The following is a 21,551-nucleotide window of genomic DNA, read 5'->3' as shown; positions in this document are numbered from 1 at the left end:
GCTGTGGTGCACTAGAAAGGCTGCTACAGCATCTCTCCTTTACCAGCAGGGACTCCCAGAGGCTCTTAAATCATCTGCCAGAGAAACAAACAGATGTACCACAACACATCCCTCCTGTACGTCCCTGCATGACCACATCTCTGATGGGATGAAATCAATTTCTGCAGGAAAGGAGCCATGCCTCTGGTTTAGCAAATCCCCTCCAAGGCCTGGGTCAGGCCTGAGCAGCAGCAAGATCCCACTGTTCTGTGTCACAAAATACTCCAAAGGGTTTCCTGGCTCTCTAGGAGGACAGAGGAGGGAAAGATGCCAAAACTAACCCCCAAGGGACAAGTTTCATTACTAAAGAATGACTAAAACAAGTCTTGTTTGCTATGTGCTCCTCAAAGGTATCTGGCAGATAACATCTGACTCCAGAGAGCACAAGCCTACTTCCTTGCCTATTTTAGCATACATATCTCTAACATGCAGTCAAGCATTAGTTACATGTTTTCAGATGGATTTGTCTGTCTCTATTCTTACTACTTTACATTTTTCATTTTGCTGTCTGAAGCTACAAACTAGCAAGAAAGTTAAGCTGGGAATTTGGCAGAATATATCCTCTGCAAAAGATACAAGTCTCTTGCTTGTTTAATCCCACGGTGATGGCGCAGCTGGACCTGTTTTCTTTATGCCTCAAAAAAATAAAAATAAAAAAATCACATATTCTAACTTTAGCCCCACACCTCTGGTTGGCATATTTTAGTCACCTGGAGTTAAGAGTCCAGAAAACTCATGATGTTACAATTCTCACCTCTACTACTACGCAATGCTTGCGCACTTTGACAGTTACCTGTTCACAGGTGGCCTCTGAACTTCAGGCTAACATGTCTTGGCAGTCATAACTCTCTGCTTTTCTCAGGTTTTTGCACCTCAAGACAGAAACAACTAAAGCAACAGGAAATGTGTTTAACTCAAGAACCAAAAGGAGGCTCAGAAGGATTAAACAATTTGACCCTTTTCTGTAAATAATTTAATGTCAAGTACCGGGCCCGGGGTGGGGTGGGGGGATGGGATTAAAGAGTGTTCAGCATTGACCAAAAGTTTACAATTCAAAGTTCAGAAAAGCAACACAGCCAGTCCTGTTGAGTGCACAGATGCAACCACTTGTACTCCGTTTTCACATGTCACCAGCAAAAAAAAAAAAAATCTAGCCTCGGACCCGTGTACATCAATAGCTACTCCATGTTAGTCTTGTAAGGTAACTACAATATTTTTTGTTACTACCCTGCTTTGATCCTAGGCATTACAGAAGCCTTCAAAAACATGGACATAAGCCCAAACTTTTACAGGGTTAACAAAGCCCAGCACCTCTAACATCTGCACACCAGTTTGGAGAAAGAGAGCTAAACAAGCAAGTGCAGAGCAATGGGGAATCTAAAAGCAACAGTGCCTTATAGAGAGCTCTCTGGTCAAGTGATAGAGCTTGCTCCCGTCTGAAAGAATCTTGGAACAGCAGAGAGTGAACTTCTTTAGTCCTCTACCTTGCATCTGAGTTAAGACAAGCAGGTATTTCCTTATTTAAAATATTGTGTGGATTTTCATTTCTCCAACTGCTCCAAGGCTGGAAGAGGAACAATATTCTCATTTTATTCTTTTTTTTGCTTCTCAGGCTGGGTAGTGCCTCATATATCTGACTCCTACCATGTATTCTCCATTCATAATGTCAGGCAAGGAATATAACCTGCATAGACTGAATTAAACAGAAAACATGCTACACAGCCTTAACATGCGCTCAAACACTGTGCAATCAAAGCGTTGTGTGTGCCCCCCCATCCCTGCTCTTGCTACAGCAATCAAAGCAGTGGATTTTCCTTAAGGGGTCTGCCAGCTCAGGTTTCAAAGTTGATTGTTTCCCTGCACAAGAACGCAGGTTTACTTTAAAAACAAAACAAAACACAAAAAGCATAGCATTCTCCCCATCCTCCTAAAACTCTGAAGCTGCTTGTTGTTTGTAGACAGTGCTGCTTTTAGAGTCTAAACAAGCAAAGGAACAAATAACAACAGAAAAAGAGCACTATCTATGCTTCTCACATCATACTGGGGTGAACAGGCTGTATTTTACTAATTCTGCCAAAATTGCATTCAGAAGAGTACTTCAGCAGAAGTGTGCACACATGTGGACACAGAATAATGTCCACATGACCTGCCAGAGCTGATGACAGAAGGCAGAGCAAGCAGGGACAGGAAACTGTTACATAGTCTGCCCCCATCCTCCCCTTATCTCTCGCTCAGCACTGACATGCCAACCCCTGTCTCCATGTGACATACAGCAATTCGTACTGTCATCCATTTGTTGAATTTTCAGAGAAATGTTATACTGTTTCCTGTATTTGGGTGAGATAATTCTGAAAGTTTTTTGTTTTTTTTTTTTAAATCTTCTCTTAGTTCCCTCTTTTAAAATCTTTCAGCTTGAGATGGAATAGAAAGTTTAACTAGATCGAGGCTGCGGATATATGGAGTCATCCCATGCTACCTGTCACCTCCTGTGCCCCCGTCTGTATCCACATGCCAGCATTTGTCTGACACTCAGGCTGGAAGCTCCTGGGTGCAAGGATTGTTTTTCTACCTTGTGTTTGCACAGCACATAGCACAGAGGCCTTCGCACACCGATAGGTTTCAGGTGTTTTAACAGCACAAACATGAACTGCGCAACACCTTGGGGATTTCAAACGGATGGCCTCTCCCAGTCCCAGCTTCTCATACCAATTCTGTAAAAAGGCAGTGAATATTTTTGCAAACCGCACCAAGGCCAAGGAGATCAGAGCCTGTTAAAGCCTAAAAGTATTCCTCTCAGTTAAGGTCTTTGGGAATTGCCTTACAAAAGGATTGCTGTGTTAAGTCACACGGTGATAATGTCTCTCACCTAAACGTTCATCACTTGCATCGTCAATTAAGGCTTATGTCTTAGAGGTGCACAAAATATCTAGCCCTCTCCCCGCTACAGAACATGAGTCTGATTTGGCTTGGAAAAGGAACTCAAATAACCATCTAAGAGAATTCACTCAGTCAGGAAAGGACAAGTTTTTGGACCTGGAAAGATGCAGCAAGGAAGTTAAGAGTAAAATTCATTATGCTTTTCATCTTTGCTGTTTTCAGCAAAGGCCTTACTACATGAAACTGTTCTCTAGCCTGCACCAAGGAAGGGTTCTCTCGCAATGCCTGCTGTTTGCTCATCTCTGTGTCCTCTTTTCCCCCTCTCTCAGGGCTTACCTGTAGTCATGGGTGAGGGTGACGCAAGACTCCTCCTTCCTTAATCTGGCCAGGAGCGCTCCACCCTCTAGCTGCAGCTTGACCAGCCGTGCATCTTCGAGAACGTTCTTCATCAACTGCCTGTAATTCCTCAGCAGAACAGCTGCCTCCTGGAGGGAGTGCAAGAGCGAAACAAGCTGTTACTGCAATGTACAGGCAATGAGGGTACAAGCAAAAACCCATGCCCAACCCAAAACATGCACAAACCACATCTCAGCCCATTCACCTTGGCCAACCCTAAGAAAGAAGGAGGTTGGTTCCCATGGCTGTTTCTCTCAAGCCGGCCAAGCCCAAAGCGATAAACAGCATTCCTTATGCTTTTGATTTTCCAAACAGTACACAACTGAAACCCAATTCCTATCGCTGTCCACACTCCATTTGCTGGGCAAAGTAGGAATAAGCTTTCCACTCACAGCTAGCTCCTATTGATTCTTAGAACCTGGACCTGAAGGGCTGCAAGCTGTGGGACAAGGTGCATGTGAAGGGTTCATGGATACACATGCATGCAGAAAGGTCCAGACAGGCCCCTGTGGCATCTTCCATTGTTTTACTGCTGGGACACTTGATGCAGAGCTGGCAGCAATTTCCTTCCACGGCAGCTTCTCAAAAAGAGGGGACATAACATATCTGCAACAACACTGAATAGTTCTCAATATTCTCCCTCTTCTTGTCCCATTCCAAACTTTTGCAAGCCTGGCACCGCAGCACAGCCTTGACCTTGTGAACACTGATTATGTCGGCATCTAACTTTATTCCACATCATTCAAGCTAATCCGGTACAGCAGAGCCTTGAGGTGGCTGCTCAGTACCAGAGCCACCAAAGCTGGTTCCAGCTACAGAGCTGTGGCGCTGCTAAGGAAGCCTGGATAACCAGAAGATAAGAATTATAGAATTCCTTTCAGACATGCCCACAGAGAACCTGAGCCAAAGAGAGGAACAGACTGATGTAGTCAGCTACTCCCTCATGCACACCTTGAAGATGCGTCTTGCTTTTGTTAACAGAAAGCAGCAAGTGCATAGCCACATCAAGATGGTACCCGGGACATCTGCAGAACCGCACGTCAGAGAGCGTGGCTTTCATCCTGCACATTTTTATGGTGTCAGAAGGAACAGTCTCTTGTACAGACACCTCTATTGTTTGTTTCAGACAGGAGGTTTTTTAGTTTTAGCCATCAGCCTCCATGATCATGAATCTTGGCAACAAGCAACTGCTGTAATTAAAGGGTCTCTGCTTTATGTTCATCCTTCCAGCGCAGCATAATCTTGCCTTGCCCCTCAATCTGACCGGCTCAGTCAATTGAATCATTGAACAGCTTAGTGGCAGAAGGAGAACAAATATCTGTTCTCATTTACCAATCTTTCCCTCTCCTTCGCTCTCTGGAAAAGCAAACTGGGAAAGATTTGTGCAGCACAGTGTTTTTCTTCTTGACTAAAACCAGTATCAGCAGGAAACTCACTTCCCCTCCTTTTGCAACAGGTTCTTCAGCCAGGCCAGCAGAGGTGGGGGAGGAAAGAAGACACACTTTTGTAAGTCTAGTGCCTTCCCTAAGGTAATTTCTACCTATACCCCTCTGGGGCTAATGTAGATCAATGCTCTTTGGATAGAAAAATGATCGAATCCTCATTATGCAAACATCCCTCCCTGACACAGCTAAAAATGCAATTCTATTCTATGCTGGCATATCCTCAGAAACCCAATTACAGACAACTTTCCTGCAGGGCAAGAAGAGAAACAGCTGAGCTTGTTCCCTGTGCTTTGCCCTCACTCCTGCCTGGCCATGAACTCAGCTGTTGGCTCTCTTTGGTGTTTCTATTTCCTACCAATGCTATTATTTTGTTTCTATTAATTACTCATCTCTCCCATCTCTTCTCTTTTCCCCCCCCTTTTTTTTTGTTTTTCAAAGACTTCACAGGTCAAGAGGAGGTCTCCTGGGATGACACTGAGGGATCAGAGAACACCTTGCACTGCCAACAGGCTCTACAGCGCTCTCGCTTTATTTGGATTAGGTTCTACTAGCCTTGCTTCCCTGACACCTCTGCAGTGACGTACAGTGCTCAGACCAACCAGCTTTCAAATACAAAGATACAGTTTTTCTACAGCTATCCAGTCCTCTGCTCTCTTCTGTCCCAGGCCCACATCTGACAGAGGACATGCTTACCTCAGCTCTTTCTGGTAATCTTCCAGATTCCACATTATAAATGGCTCCCTGGAGGAAGGCACAAGCACCTTGGCATCCTTGTAGCAAATGCTCCAGCTTCTACATGAGGAAAGGATCAAGGTAGAGTTTATTGTCTCAAGGCTGAAGATAAAGCTGTCTTTTCAGCTTGCAGAGGGTTAAAAGGACAGATATCAAGAGAGGATCAAACACATTAACCCAAGGGTTCAGTTATACCATCCTGCAAGGCTGTATCAGCCATAAGAGGCCTATCAGTCATAAGAGGCTTCAAACGCATCACTCTGTACTAAGGCCTCTAAACAGACCTTACAAAATTGCATACTCACAGGATGTCTGAGCCATACTTTAGAGAAAGGAAATCAGCACACTTGAGACTCGCATTCTTCTACTATTAGGCACTTCTTATAACTTTCCACTAAGATAAATTATGATGGCTGCATTTTGGAGGAACAAACTTTAAAACAAGTACTTGGGATTTTCATACTTTAAATCATTCCTCTTCATATTAAGAGTAGTGTAAATTAAAGGTTAGGAATCTGGCAGGCTTCCATAATTAGAACTAAACACCTTAAATTACTGACAAATTTGAAATTCCTTCTCTTTTCTGGAAAAGAACAAGCATGTCACAGGAGCTGAGGAGACTACTCTTTAGAAAAGTCACCAGTTTAAGCCTAAGGAGTGTCAGATGCCACCCTCTAGTCACTGAAATCAGAGGAGGGACAAACAGCTCTTCCAAAGCAGGCTCTCTCTCAAAAAAAAAAAAAAAAAAAAAAAAAAAAAAAAAATCAGCTGTTTGAAGCTGTTCCCAGTCTGGAATGTTGGAACAGCCCCAGTAGGGACAGATGAGAGGGCAGGATGCAGGTGAGATCACCAAGACAGGAAATAAATGTTGTTTGCCACACAGCAGCAGATCTAAAGCAGCTGAGCACGTGGGTCATTACCACATACAGTGCATCATATAAATAGACAATCCATCCATACATCTCTGCACTACCTTCCTTTGGTAACATTTTGCATGTTAAAATGCAAGACAAAGGAACAAGAGGTAGTCTGATATCACGCTCCATTTCCTTCAAGAACAATCCCTGTGCACAGACCGAGCATCTCAGCTCTCAGGCTTTTCTCAAGTCTGCCTAGAAAACTAATTCATATCCTCTTGCAAAGCTTATCTGCTTCCACACTGCCAAATAAACCTAAGTCTCACATCCTATCCTAGGCACCTCATTCAGGCTTCTGTGTCTCTACTGCATCAGCAGGACTTCATAGTATTTCTTTTAGACTTGAGTTTTAAAATCGGATTCTAAAATGAGTAGGGAAAGAAGAGTTAACACTGTGCACATGCTAAGCTTAACTGCTGAAGCCTGCCACCAAAAGCGTGGTGATATCATCAGTGTTATTTTAACCAGCTTCAGATGCTGTGTTGTGTACCATGCACCACTCTGGGCAGTGAGATCAGAGCTGAAAGAAGACAAAAATCTTTTGGAAGTAGAAGTGATGGTTCTCTCATCCACGAGGGTGAGCAAGTGAAAAGCAATGTGAAGACAGCCAATTTGTGTGCAGATTTACTGAGATTTAATCCCTTCTAGTCTCAGTGTGCCAAATCATGTCTCAACATAGCTTTTCCATGGGGCTAATGCTCCCTCCACAGCACGAGCATACACAGCTGGGTGCTGGGGTCACAGATACTACTTTTGTAGTTTTCTGGCAGTCTGCACATACCCTGCTGCCCGGCCAGCAATACCTACAACAGTCCTGCCAGGCATCACCAGTGTGCATTGGTGACTGCAGCACCCTTTGCCACAGGGTCATCTTCTTTATAAATTGTGGCTGGTGCTGCAGTCACAACCCCTGTATTCCTGAGGCTCAGCCTGGGTCAGCTTAAACATTCCCACACAGTGGTCCAGCCTCCCTGCATCTTGGCCTGCCTCTACTCCACAGCTGGGTAAGGTTCATTGCAGATCTCTTGATCCATGACTCCCCTGGAGAAAAGCACAAGGGTCAAACAAGATCATGGTGACGGGCATACTCAAAGTAGCCGGACAACGGGGGAAGGGTTGCTGGTACTGCCTCCTACTGTTCTCTTAGTCCTACTTCTCACTAAAGGAAATCTCTATGGGGAAGCTTTTGTTTCCTAGCCCCGCAAGGCCAGCTCTCAGAGAGATGAAATGCTCCACTGGGCTGAACCCTCTTCTCTGTATATTTAGTTTAAATGCTTTCTAAAGAGTTCAAATTTAATGACAATTTTGATAAATACTTGAATTATAAATCAGGGAGGAAAGAAAAGTTCCTAGAAGTATCTGACCAGACTATCAGCAACTTCAAAGCTTCGTACCTGCCAGGATTGCAGTTTTCACTGAGGAGCTCTTGGCTTACTCTGGGGAGCCTGCTCCAAAATCAGCAATCTAACCATTTTTATTATTCTTGAGTGCTTGACTGTTAGTTCAATGGCAACATGATATTAGCATATTCTGCCGAGATTAGCATAAGAAGTCTTCTGCCCTTTAGCCTCTAAGTACACCTGAAGAGAAGTACCGCCGTACACCACAAACAAAACAACTTGTTTCCTTCTGCCCTTCAAAATATGGTCAAATCTGAATTCATGCATTTTAAGCAGATGAGTTAAGAACTAAAGTTACAGTTCCTGCAGTCATGCTAATAGGGCACAGGGTGCATCCATTTTATGGAGACAATATTATTATCCTTTTGATAACAGATACTGTCACCCACATACATGGCTGTTACAAGAACTATCACTTTGTCTTACAGTGCCCTGGATTCAACTGTTCATGGACTCCTCTCTCTTGCCTCAATTCACTTACCATGTCATTTCTTCTCTCAGATACCCAGGAACACATGACAGCTCCAAAGAGGCAATTAACAGGTGCAGCACATCCCACTTACCATGCGGAAGCTTAACCAGTCCTGATGGCAGTAAGGGAAGGTCCCATCCAGTTCTAGAGGCAGCTGTGAACTGTCTATATGCTTATGGAGGGATTTCATGGAGGTGAGAAGTTCAAACTGCACAGGAATGGAAGGAATAAAAGCACATTTGCATTAAGAAAGAGCACTGAGGAGAGGCAAGGAAGGTTAACAAAACACAGCATTTCTTTATCCATTAACCTTGCATAGAAACAAGGTGCACACTTGGTATATATCTGCAATATGAAGAAAAAAAAAAATCAGCTCAGTCTCAGAGCAGCTTGTTGTACAGTTCAGTGGGCGAACCCTGAGGGAATTCAAGCTGCAACATGCTCTTTCACCAAGTGAAACATCTGTGAGACAAGTCTGGCAGCAGTCAGACTTCTCTAGAGCAAATACCTCCTAGTATAAGCAGAGCAATTCCCTCATATGCTCAAACATTGTGCTGCAATTCACATTTGTTTGGAGAGTTTGAGAAATTAAATCCAGCACCCAGCTTCCCTGTTTTTCCTGGAAAAACATTCTAACAGAACAGTCTCTGCCCCATCCTCAGCTCTCCAATCATCACAGTGGCTGTTTGCTCACAAATGTTTCCAAGATCTTGACGCAGATACTTTCCTTCTCTGAAGCTGCAGAATCTCAACAGAACATTTTATACCCACCAGAGAAACAGACAGGTGTTCCTGAAAGCACACGGAAACCAGTCCGGGTACCAGGAACCAAGGTGCAGACGTTTAACCCTACACACATCGCTAAGTTTCTACTTCCTTATGAAATGGAGATGTTGCTTCCAATTCCTCCTGCATGCCCGTGCCTTTATTAGTCTTTGCTCTGTTCCCTCCTACACACTTTGGATTCGTTCAATGTTTTTAAATAGTGTCTCCTGTAGCTCTCCCTGCATGAACATGTACCTGCACACAGCTCTCTCTCACTTCAAATTCTTTCACATGGGAGCAAAGAGGAAATGGACTAATGGCATTTGTTACCCATTAGCCTTTCAGGGCTGCACATCGCACACACAGACTTCTCCTCCGAAGCAAACACAATGCTATTGACAATGTTTTCATGCACAGAAGACAAGAGGGAGGTGCTGGCCTCTCTGAAGTCAACAGGGTTTCAGTTAACACAGATTTTCAGTCCACTCTTGTAGCTCTTAACTTTCTTCAAGCAGAAGGAGATGACCAAGATGTGGAGTCTGATGCTCTGTTCACTCACCACAGACAATTCAGAAGTGGCTGGGGCTGAAAGCCTATGTTTCTTATATAGCTGTGGGATACCAGGGCAGATTAAACTAAGTGTGGGTGTTAAGTGGGTTGTAATGCTTTTCTCTCCCCCATTAGCACCTTCTACTAACCTTTCCAGACATTTTAGCTGCAAAGGCAACACCACACACATACACACCTCCTCTTCCCCCTCTTGTAGAAGCCTCTCAGCCACTTAGAGCAGCAGCTATGAGGAGAGGAAGCATGTGGGGTATGCAAAAACCTAGGAAGCAACAAGTACCTTCACAGAACAGAGCCCAGGATTTAGCATAATGTGACCTCTTCCTGAGCAAGGATTTTCCCCTTTATTAGTAGGGGAGCACGAAAAGCATTTTAATTACTGTTAATTCAGTAGGACTCCTCAGTACAGCTATCCATTCACCCACCCACAAGAACCCTGTGCCTTAAGATAAAGGCTCCAGTAAACTGGCGTATTTATGGAGCATGTTAGTGAAGGACTCAGCAACAAAGAAATACAGCGTTACTGAGATATGTTCAGCTCGCGTAAACTTTACAGCCCCATAAATACCATACCCGTAAGAGACCACAACCATAAAATACAGAGTACAATTATACTGGTTTCATGTGAGAATAAACACACATTACTGTACAGAGAAGTCACTGTTCAGAGTTAAATACAGGACATCAGCAGCTCCCCAGCAACCTCTGGACAAATGGTTCCATTACCTGTCCTGCTGTTGGCTTCTCCATCCGAAAAGTGAGGTCTCTTTCAACCAGAAGCAAGACTCCATGAATACAATGGGGGTCCATGTCCTATAGCAGAACAGAGTGCAAATCCATTACCTAACTGCCTGGCACGCTAAAGAGAATGTACCATTCATTTTAATTCAGTGCAAAAAATTGCAATTTATTCTTCAAAGGTATTTGCACAGCCTGGAAGGCAGTCACCAGCTCTAGGGAAGGCCATTCTACAGAGCACCAACGCTATGTCCTAAAGATAGTCTGTTTCAGATCAATTAGTCTTGCAGCATTTAAGCAAGCAATGAAGAGGCCAGGTCTTGGCTGTACTAAAAAAAATGCTGCCCTCTACAGAGGGAAATGTCTCAGGAAAAAAAAAAAAAAAAAAAAAAAGACATGAACCATGTGAACCATGCTCAATGTCCTTTTTTTTTTTCCTGATAATTTCCTGGACACTCCTCCTAACTGAAGGGAAGTTTATTTCCCACAGTGCCAAAAATGTCGTCTTGTCTTTACTCACTCCCAACTCACAATCAAGGAGTCGCATCCTGTTGCTAGTGTCTAACCGACAGAAATTCCAAATACAAGGGACGTCTGGCAGCTGTAGTTCAAACTCTGTGATCCAGGAGCAGCTCTCCAATTATAGAAGCACTCTACAGGGAAGTGAGAAACAGGCACAGAGAGCGACAGCGGGAACAGGGAAAAGTAGCAGAAAGACCCATACTATGGAGAGAGAGGGGTCATTAAAGACACGATGCCTGATCTGGATAACAAGGAGAATGTCTATGTAAGTTGTCATTCCACATGCTTAAATAACAGCCATCCCATCTAAATGTCATAGGAAAGTCTTTGCCTCTGCAAAGATCTCGGAAACAAAACTGTCAAGCAACAAATCCTTACAGCTCCAGCTGTAAGGAACCTGCCATGCAGCAGGCCATGGCAACAGGAGAGCTCTGTTAAAATAAATGCTCCAACACCGTTTAAGGTTTAACATCAGATATGAGCAGCAGAGTCAGAGTACGGAGGCAAGTACCTATTACCCAGCAGAGACTGAGCCACCTAACCTGACACAGTGACCAGTAGAGCAGTTAAGAAACAATGCCAATACAAGGAGAGACAATTCTACAAGTGAAAGCAGCAGGAGAGATTTCAGAGCAAAGGAGGAGATGTTTCTCTCACCTAATGCTAAAAAAGGATCCTTCTGAATGGGCAAGAAAACCCCCCCCAACTGAAACACCTCCTAAAACAGTAAGAGATTGCTCTGTCTTCTCAAATCTGAAATAAATTTGTTTCTTCAAAACAAGTTATTCATGCATTCAATGTTATTTGAACACTGATCAAAAGGCCAAAAAGAATTTATTACATAATTATGCTGGGTTAGGTAAATACTAAAGTGCATCTGGAGAGAGGATGAAGAGAAATTATAGCTGTATCAGCAGCTCTGAATTTGTCTGCTGGAAAGGACTGAGGGATAAAGACTAGCCACAGTTTCAAGACAGGTCATGGCACTGAATATTTAATAAATTCCTTTTTTCACAACCCCTCTTCTAATCCAACAGAGCCATGAGACACACAAACGTAGCAATCTGAGTGAAGGATAAAGGTAGTGATAGTGGAACACAAGGTTACAACAAGGGCCAAATGTTTGTTTGTTGCTATTGAAAATAATCTGAAAAACCATTCACAAATAAAGCTGTCAGGGGAGAAGTTCCAGGTCTTCCAACCCAAGAGAAAATGTATTTCCAAAGCAACCAAGTATTTTCCACCATGTTTTTTTTCTGTAAACAGTAGAAGAGAAGCCAGGGGCTGGATATTCATCCAAGTGGACTAAAGCAGTTCACAAGCGAGCTTCAGGAGGCAGGCAGAGCTGGAGGCAGCTGGATGCTACCCCTGGAAACTTTCTGCAGCTTTTCACACAATCTCTTACTACCTTTTGCTAACAAGACCAGTTATCTAGAAGCAAAGAAACATAGCCCCACACATCTAAGTGAGCTCCTCACCTCTCCAAACAGGCCCACTGTAGACAGCATGGATAGAGGAGCATCAACAGGAGCTCAGATAGCAGCAGGGTGAATACTTGTCTTTTTATTATTATTTTTAAGTAAGAAAATTAGGTACTTCCTTCTATCTTTCTCAGGCAGAAGCTTCAAACCATCGTCTGGTTTCCTGACCCAGACGAAAGCCCATGGCCAGACTTAGCAACCCCAGTACAATTTGAAGCAAGGTCTGCCAGGAATGTCCATGCAGACATGGCAGACCCCAAATACCACACAGTTTCATTTAACGTGAGCACTACTAATAGGGTAATGGGATGTCCCTGGTCTTTAACATCAGGCCAAGGTCCTCAGTACTTCTCCTACAACAGGACATGTAAATATACTCCTTGAATAGCAAGGCTTATAAAGAAGCTTTCTGCTTTGAACTGCTAGGGTATCTCTTTGTCTTCACAGCACACTTTTCCCTTCCCAATCCAATATGCAGATGCAACAGATTACAGGATTAAGCATTTGCACTGGCATGCAAAACAAACTAGAATCTTACTCTATAAAAACTCAGGCAGAGGAAAATCCTGCAGGCATTTGTTTGCTGAAGTCCAGCCTGCACATTCCACTATCAGTGCCCAGTCTACTCACTGACCAAGAGATTGGCCCAGCACTGTTGAAAAACAAATTTCTTCTGAGCAGGCTTCACAGCTCCTGGAGTACTGAGCTATGTGGTGACAACCTGTGATGAAATCTCTCAGCAGCATTTACCTCTGCACAAATCCCTGCTCATTATGCAGCTTCCCACAGGAACAAGCATGATCTGCTCTTGGAACACATACATGCTCCGCATTTCCCTTCATCTCCATACAAAGCTGCCAGAGTTTCTCCTGCTCCTTCCTGAGCTAGTTCTGCGGTAGTACTTCATTCTGCCTCTCCTGCCTCTACTCCCAGTACTGTCTGGGACAGACAGATTTCCAGCAGTGCCCCTCTACCCATATTCTTAAAAAGGATGGAAGAAAGTCTTGCAGAACCCAACTCTCCCCGCCCTGAAGCAGAGAGGATGAGAAACTGTCACCAGTTCACCAGGTGGCTCTAAATGAGCAACACACAGTCTCCCAGTGCTACAAGGAAAGCTAGCTGCAAGCACCAGAAGTTGTCTATTAGCACTTAAAAATTCTGTTCATGCATTCATTCCTGAAAGGTGGAAAAGCAAAAGTATTTCCTCATACTGATAGATTTCAAATGCAGAGACCTGTGGGATCAAGATCTTCGCTTCCCAGAGAGGATCTACAGGGTTAACAGATCTGAGAACTGTGGACAGGAAAGGACTTTGCATTAGGTCATCTGATCCATTCTTAGTCACTGTGAAGCAGTGCACTTCACTGTTGAGTCGAGAGGAAAATGTCCCTTCAAAACCGAACAAGCAACACTGGATCTCAACATTTAACAGATTTCACCAACACTTCCAGAGCAGGCTTCAAAAAAGCCATGTAATTTAAATCTTGTTCATGGAGAGAGCAGAACAGCAGAGAGATGAGCTGCAGAGATGGTCTGCCAGAGATCAAGAGATACTGGGAGATGTGTCAGGGATTTCAGAAAGGACCCCAAGGAGATGGTCTGTTCTGTAACCAAAAGACCTTGCAAGTAAAACATACTGACTATGCTTCTGTATCCAATGGCCAGCAAACCTTGCTATGTTCTAGAAAGCCTGTCTTGCCTAGCTATAGTTATGATCAGTTTTCTAAACTTCTCTGTCCTCATTTCAGAGCAGACGACAGCACTGTGGTGGGATCACAGAGGTAAATCAGAGGTAGATGCCAAGGATCTCCAAAAGGCTCAGAGGAGCCAAGGGATTACCCCTGTGCAATAACCAGACAATAAGCTACCTGAACAGATCTTGTTTATGGAGTCCGCGTAGGAGACAGGGTAAGGACCAACAAACGACAAGAAGAGTGATTAGCCTCTGTCAGTTACTGTTACCTGGAACACGCATTCAACTCCAGCAATGCACACTCTCTTCCAGTGCATTATCCCCTGTTAACTACCTGTTGCATTACCCTGATAACGAGCTGCTCAGAGACAAAAAGGTATCCCAGTAAAATCTTACACAGGCAGTGCAGAAAGCTTTTCCCCCCTCCCTGTCCTCCAGAGGGTAGGAAACTTAAGGCTAGAATGGCTTTATTCCTGCCATGCTGTATGAGACTGGGGACTCATTTGTGGTCCAATAGCACCATGTCTCAACACGTTGCTGATTTCTAAATCATCCCGCTAAGACACGGCCATGCAACCTACACGGGCAGCAAAACATTCAAAAGCTTTGGCAAACCCACTGCCACGGCATAAAATAGAAGATGCTTGTTACCTCTGCAGCACTGGGCAGGGCACCAGATTACTCCTTCACCACAGAGAATGAGTGCACTGATACAGCTCACAGCTCTACCCAGCCCGGGGAAAGAGGAGGGCAGATCTCTGACTCAGCCCCAACTCTCAGATGTGTCACTGAAGCATATAAACCACACAGACACCAGCCTCATTAAAATATTGCCCCATTCCAGTTTGCAGAGTTTGAGTCCTGAGAGACACCTAAGTTCTGATTTAAAGGAACACCTGCTTAAACAAGATTAGTCATAGCTACAACCCAGCATTTCCTTTGGCTTTCTAATAGCAGCAGATGGAAGCAATCTGGGACCAGTGGCAACACAACCCACTTGCTTTCCAGGTGACTGACATGAAAGCCTTTGACCTGAAGCAATACAGAGTTACGGCATGTCCGATTCCAATCGTTCACTGACATCCACATCAACAGCTGCATGTGCTTTTCCACCTGGCATGACAAGCAGTCCTCCTCCCTCTCTGCCTTTTTTCTTCTCTGCCTTTCTTCTTCTCTGTAGTGAGCAATGATCCCTGCTTATTTCATACAGTTTCTCAGTGCAGTGGACAACATCTCCAAGCACATTATCACGGACAGCGTTTAGACTTGGGTATGGGGCTCTTCCCAGAGGAGACAGAAGAAAATCTGAAGGTGGGGAAGGGCTGACTCCTAACTCGGACTTGCTTGGGTTTTTTGCCTCGTTTGCAGCCTGGCAAGTCCAGGTCACGCTCCCATAATGGGGTTGGATGCGTAAGTCCACCTCCCAAAGACAACTGAAAGCCAGGTGGCAGATGGAGACATAAGTGGCAGATGGAGATATAACATCCAACTAAGACAACAAGCCAAAGAAACCAGTGCTCCTTTGCCCAAGCTAAAGGCTCACCTGTAGTATGTTGAACGCCTTGAAGAGAGCAGGAACTGGTGAACAGCGACGAGCATCCACAAGGACAGTCAAACCCAAAGCCTGACATTCTGGTCTGCAAGGACAGAGAAAAAGAGGCCACATTTGTCACCAGTGGACCAAGGCTACTGAAACAGAACTCTCAGATATGGCAGGGTGAAAAAAAAGCACGTTATGGCTTTGTAAGGACAGGCAACTAACTGGCCACCTTTTCTTAACCAAAATATATAAATGGAAAACATCACCTGCGTTGCTCGGTTTTTACCTTTGCTATTTCCACCTCACTTTCCTTTTTCCAGTCACCAGGACACCTCTCACTCAGTACAGAGATGCTGATCCCCTTTCTGGGTAATCCACACAGAAAACCAGTCCTTCCTAAGTGCATTTGGGGCAGCTTGGCTTTACCCACGCTACTTCACAAGAATAGCCATTCTGGATCATACCCAAAGACCTTGCCCAGTATCAGATGCTAAGGGAGAAGCGTAAGAAACAACGCACGTCTAACAGAAACTGTCTCATGGGTTAACCCTGCTCTCTTAAGAAATCAATGGTTTAGAGGCTTCAAATTCACTGATGGAGAGTTAGTTTTACCTCTTAGTACTATAATTATCTGAAAGTCTGAGTAGAGCCTGTGGAGAGCTGGGGCAGAAAGTCTGCCATAGTGGTGCAAGAGTAGCTGTAGCAAACTCCAGCCTGCAGCCTCCAAAAAGGATTGTCAGCCACATGCCAGGGCAGATTTCTTCAAGTCTCCCTCCCCCCAGCCTGGAGGTGGCCCTCAAAGACCATTTCGTAGCACTTTGTTATGGAGCTGCTGCATGACTACCCAATCCCACTCTCAAATCCCATTTTCTGAGCTAATGAAGAATAGCAAGAATGGTTTAGATTTATGATAATGCATGTAAACATTCAATGTGTATCTAATTCTTTCACAACGTGCGCACAAGGCATACACAGCACAGCCAAAACGCTTACTGTACACAAGCCAGTTAGTCCCAGCAGAAGATTCCCACCTATACAATTTTAGGACTGCCTGGACCAGCTTCCTATGCCAGTAAAGACAGCCTGTTCCATTCACTGCCTCAGCTTCCACACCAACAAAAGACAAAGTGGAAGAGGCAGCAGCTGTCCCCTCTGTCAGACTGCAAGTATCACAAACCTGGGGATGCTGTGAAGGTACAGGAGAAGGCGCACAAGCTCGTCGGTATTGCAGTGGGGGTTTAACCAAGCTGTGTTCCTTGTTGTTATTATGGCCACTGCACGTCCCGATTTATCTCTGGTACCTGTAAAAGAAGAATGTCACAAGAGGAACTCATTACCAAATCCTGGTTCCAGGCATACATGTGTCAGAGACCCCTACTACAACCCTCATCACATTCCCTAAAATACCCCACAGAGCTAGAGATAGCGTATGCTGCAGATCACGGTGGGCTATAAATACACTTCTGAAGCACCTGGCTGCTGCCCAAGAGTGAAGTAGCTGAGCTCTACTTGTCCTTCTCTCAGAGTGAACTTGGACTGCTCTCTTCTACGCAAAAAACACATTCTTCACAAAATATGAAGCTGACTAATGATAATCCCACCACAGGCTTTTGAGAAGAGTAAGAATCTCATAAGCCCAAGACAGACAATCTCACATTCACTTGTGTTACAATATCACGCATGACCCCAGACTGCCCATCACAGCCACATACACATTTCTGCCTACCTCCCATTTCTTTCCTGCCCTACCCCCCAGAAACAAGCATACAAGCTCTGTAGTGCTCCTGGGCTCTCAAGGAGCAAAAGAGATCCAGACAACACCACCGTGCTATCTATATGGTTTATGAAAGAGCTGCTGCAGGTACTGACAATAGTGACCTGGGCCAAAGCGTGGCCCATCTCAAAGCAGTACAGCTCAGACCTGCATGTTCCCATTCCCCTCGCCCTCCACAGGATGGTCGTTTTGCTAGCTGATTGCTGTTGGACAGAGAGCATTCAGACAGGTTTGCAGAACAACATGTGTTACCTAATCAGATGTAGCACATGCGCTCCAGGCTGAGCCCAGCACATAACCAGACATCTCGTCCTGAGAGTAAAAACCCCCAAGCAGGACCCCTGAGCTCCTTCCTGGAGGCTGCAGGGTAGGTGGCCCAGGAGCAGACTCTCACCTCCCTGCAGCTCTGGGAAGGGCAGAGTTGGTGCCAGGCTTTCATTAGTTTCAGGGCTGGTTCAGTGTGCAGGGAATAGATAAGGTACAGTATGGGCAACACAGCTGAGCTGTGATGTGCTGCAGCAGGGGAAAGCCCTTTGCTTCAGCTAGTCATGAAAACTGTTCCCTGCCCTCCGCTTCCCAAAACCCCAGACACAGCTTATCACAGGAACTGAGCCTGCTCTAGGAGCTCCCAAAACTAAATGATCTTCTGACTTTGGGCTTTAGCCATGATACGCATTGAGAGCCACAAAGGGAAGAACACAAAAGCAAGGTTTCTGGAATTACGTCCAACATGCACTCCAGATGCAAAGGATAGATAAAGAGCAGGTGGACACCCCAGTTCAGAGACCCAGAGCTGTCTCCACCACACAAAAAGCAGGCAAGCCCCTTGGATTGTGTCTGGTCAAGTGACCAGCACTCTGCAAACCCACACGTCTCTGTGAAGATAAGTGATTTGGATAACAGTAAGGACCACACCTCTATTGTGTGAAAAGTAATTCACAAAACCAGAAGTCATTTCCTGGCATACAAATGGTATGAGAGAAAAGAAAATTCCCAAGAACAAAACAAAATCCGAGGCCTAAAGAAAGCCATGCTTTTCCCTCTCTTCTGTACTTTATTGGTACCATGCAAAATAACTGTCCTGGACTTCTTTCCCCATCCTAGGGGCAGGTATGTGAGTTGACAGGTAAAATAGTTACAGATGGACAGCCTCAAGCACAGAAAACTTCCCTGGTGTGATCTCAATCTGTCCCTAGGATGCGACCTGACTGAGGGCCACAGACACAGATGGGCAACATTTAAAAGTGGGGCTTTCTCTCTCTCAGGGATCAGAACTTAAACAGGCTTTCTCCTGCTAACAGCAGGGTTGAAAGTTTTGATTGCATGCGAGATTCAGGAGCAGTTTTACTACTCCTGAAATATTGTACTCTGGACACTATACAACCAAAGAGCTGTAGAGAAAATAGAAACGGCTTATTAACATACATTGGTTTTGTAAGCTAAGGGGTTCATCAGAAAAAAAAAAAAAAAGGCACAATAACCAAGTTCAGTAGAAACTTTCTTACTCTGAAGCATCATCTTTTGTTCATCAGGAAGGCTGGGTACTGCCAGAACTTGATTAAAGCTCTTACTTGCACGTAGGGCCCTGGGAATTATCCGATTAAGTCAAAAAAGCAACCACAGCTATCAGGGCTGGATCTCCAACAGTGGTCATTTGAACCAAACGATTCAAGAGCAGAATACATGAATGAAACACTTCTCAAAGGAAAGTTTCTTCCTAATTCCATCAGTTATTAGTTTATTAATTAGTTATTATTTCCTATTCCCTATAAAATTAATCCTTCCTAATGTAATTATCATATTGTTACCAACATGTAACACTTAGTATTTAACTGAATGATGTGGGCATTCCCTCAGGTATCTGTGCTTTTATATTTCAGCAGGCAATCCTCACACATGAGAAAAGTTGGTAATCAGTCCAATACTGCTTCTACAGAAAATGTTATTTCTCCCTTAGACCAAAGTTCCCTTGGAAGTGGCATCAAAACCAAACCTTGTTTCTTCAATGCATTTCACAGGCACATCCCCTCACCCCCATACTCAAATGCATTTGACTGGTTTAACACTTGTCACAGATTCCAACCTTAAAGTCCAAAGGAACCACTAGAATATTAGATCACCTAGTCAGGCCTCTTATGTAGCAAGACCAATAAGTTTCCTATAAAGACTTCTCTCTCAAAACCAGTCATTTGTTTGGCTGAAGTACACACCATAAAAACATGCAGTCTGATCAGCAGACCAGGAGATTAAAATTTCTCCTCTGGAGTTTGTTCTAACAATTTATCTGTTAATGTAAAGTTATATATTTGAATGTATCAGGACTTACCTCTGCACTTGGTTTCTCATTCTACCTTTTCCCAGAATACTGAAGGAGTCTTTTATTCAGTCTTTTATTTTCATATTTATGAGGTCTTTCACCTCATTCTCAATCATATTTCTAATGAGATAAACAAACCTTCAAGTCTCTCACATAAGGCATCCACTTCAGCTGCATGAAAGTGTTGTTGCCCTCTCTTGTACCACCTCCAATTTTCACCATTTTCTTTCAGAATGAAGGCATTAGAAGAAAATGAGGACATCATACTGTTCTGAACAGCTCAAAGCATTCGAGAGATTTCACCAACAAGTATACAGAGGTAAAAATCACATTCTTAATCTAACCAGTCATTCCCTCTCCTTTACACACCTGAGGTCAAAATTGGTCTTGCAGCCTCATCGCTCATTGCGAGAATACATTGTGCTGCTGTTCTGCTCTCTCTCCCATCCCCTTCGCACTAGGCAGATCTGTCTGTCTGTCTTCTTCACTCTCAGAACAATTTCAAACTCAAATGTGGCTCCCGAGCTGACTGAATACAGCTGTCTTCCTGACCTGCACTGGACCTTCCTTCCTGATCCGCTCTTACTGGCTATGGAAGGAAGCAAGCCAGCATGGGCTGCTTAAGCAGATGTTGCCAACCCGGCTCCATTTCTCACTATAGCACTGGAGAGGTAGATCTCACTTCCTCTGATTAACTTGAAGTTTGGTTAAATACCGACCTCTTGTTTGGGCCCTGCACACCAAACAATACTGGCTGCTCTATCCAACAGCCTCAGCTTTGCTTACCACTCTACCAATATTTGTCCCATCTAGAAGTTTTATCTGCAGCAATTTGATACTTGCTGCCACATCAGATACACAAACTGAATAATGTTCAACCTACAACTGATCCTGGCAGAACAATTCTGGGAAGTCCTCCCTTGATAGCTGGTTCTGTCATCTGCTATTTAGCTATGCTTTTATTCATCCCACATGTTGCTCATCTGCACTGCATTGGGATATTCCTTTCAACACTATGCTACGCAGCACAAAATCAAATGTTTTATAAAAATGTATTGTATTTATGCAGCTACATTTCATCGACCAAACTTCTAATTACAAAGAACAAAACTGGTTTTACAAGAGCCCTGTCAAGTAGCATCTTCCATACTCTGATCCTTTAATTATCTACCAAGTGAGTCAGGTTCCTATTGTCTTGACCAGGTCTGATGTCAGGCCTACCAGCCCATCATTGACTGGATCCTCATTCTTCTCCTTTTGGACTGCTAGCATGAGCCTATAGATTTGATTTGGCATTTCTGACTCATAACTGTTTAGTCAACCTTTTAAGACTCTTGGGAGCAAGTTAGCAAGACTTCCATGAAAGTTCCACTTCCTGTCTTTCCCATCCAGAAAGTTTAGAGAATTCAAGCAGCATTGTTTCTAGAGAGGTTTCGGTTGAAAGGAACAGGATTTGCACCAGTCTCTGCACTGCTGCAAACAGGCACAACTCTATTGCCTTCCTAAAACACCACCCTTCCCAGGCATGCTTTGGCTCAGCTACTCACCAGGCAGGCAGGCAACTCCACTCCTGAGCACTTCTAGGTTCACATCCTTGACTATGGTGGGGGCAGATCGACCACCCCAGGCAGTCCCAGAAGCTGGGGGTGTCAGAGGAGTAACAGCTGCTGAGGTTTCTGGTAGGGCACAGGCTCTACCCACTGGCTTCAACACATCTGAGTCAATCGCTTCTTTTATTGTCTCTACCCCTTCCGACACCATCCCTGCAAGACAAGCAGCAGTCAGAAGCTAGAGCACAGCTTCATTCAAAAGGTGCCAGGTAAATCCCAGGCTGGGGAGGGACATGCCCCCTGCCGCAGTGCCCCACAGCTCTTCC

General features: G+C 44.4%; 1 protein-coding gene across 1 annotated transcript in view; it reads right to left on the bottom strand.

Moving 5' to 3' along the window:
• The window catches only part of PLEKHG4 (pleckstrin homology and RhoGEF domain containing G4), a 64,914-nt gene extending 44,833 nt beyond the window's left edge, over positions 1-20,081 (bottom strand). The window contains exons 1-7 of the mRNA XM_013942742.2: positions 20,045-20,081; positions 16,762-16,885; positions 15,588-15,681; positions 10,337-10,423; positions 8,370-8,486; positions 5,451-5,549; positions 3,253-3,401 (exon numbers count right to left, since the gene is read on the bottom strand). Of these exons, the coding sequence (XP_013798196.2) occupies positions 3,253-3,401; positions 5,451-5,549; positions 8,370-8,486; positions 10,337-10,423; positions 15,588-15,681; positions 16,762-16,885; positions 20,045-20,081 (707 nt within the window). The remainder of the gene's footprint in view (positions 1-3,252; positions 3,402-5,450; positions 5,550-8,369; positions 8,487-10,336; positions 10,424-15,587; positions 15,682-16,761; positions 16,886-20,044) is intronic.
• Positions 20,082-21,551: the final 1,470 nt, after the last annotated feature.

The sequence above is a fragment of the Apteryx mantelli genome, chromosome 10 (genome assembly GCF_036417845.1).
Source record: "Apteryx mantelli isolate bAptMan1 chromosome 10, bAptMan1.hap1, whole genome shotgun sequence".
NCBI lineage: Eukaryota > Metazoa > Chordata > Aves > Apterygiformes > Apterygidae > Apteryx > Apteryx mantelli.
The sequence above is the reverse complement of the archived record's forward strand: the minus strand, read 5'-3'. Positions and strand labels throughout refer to the sequence as shown.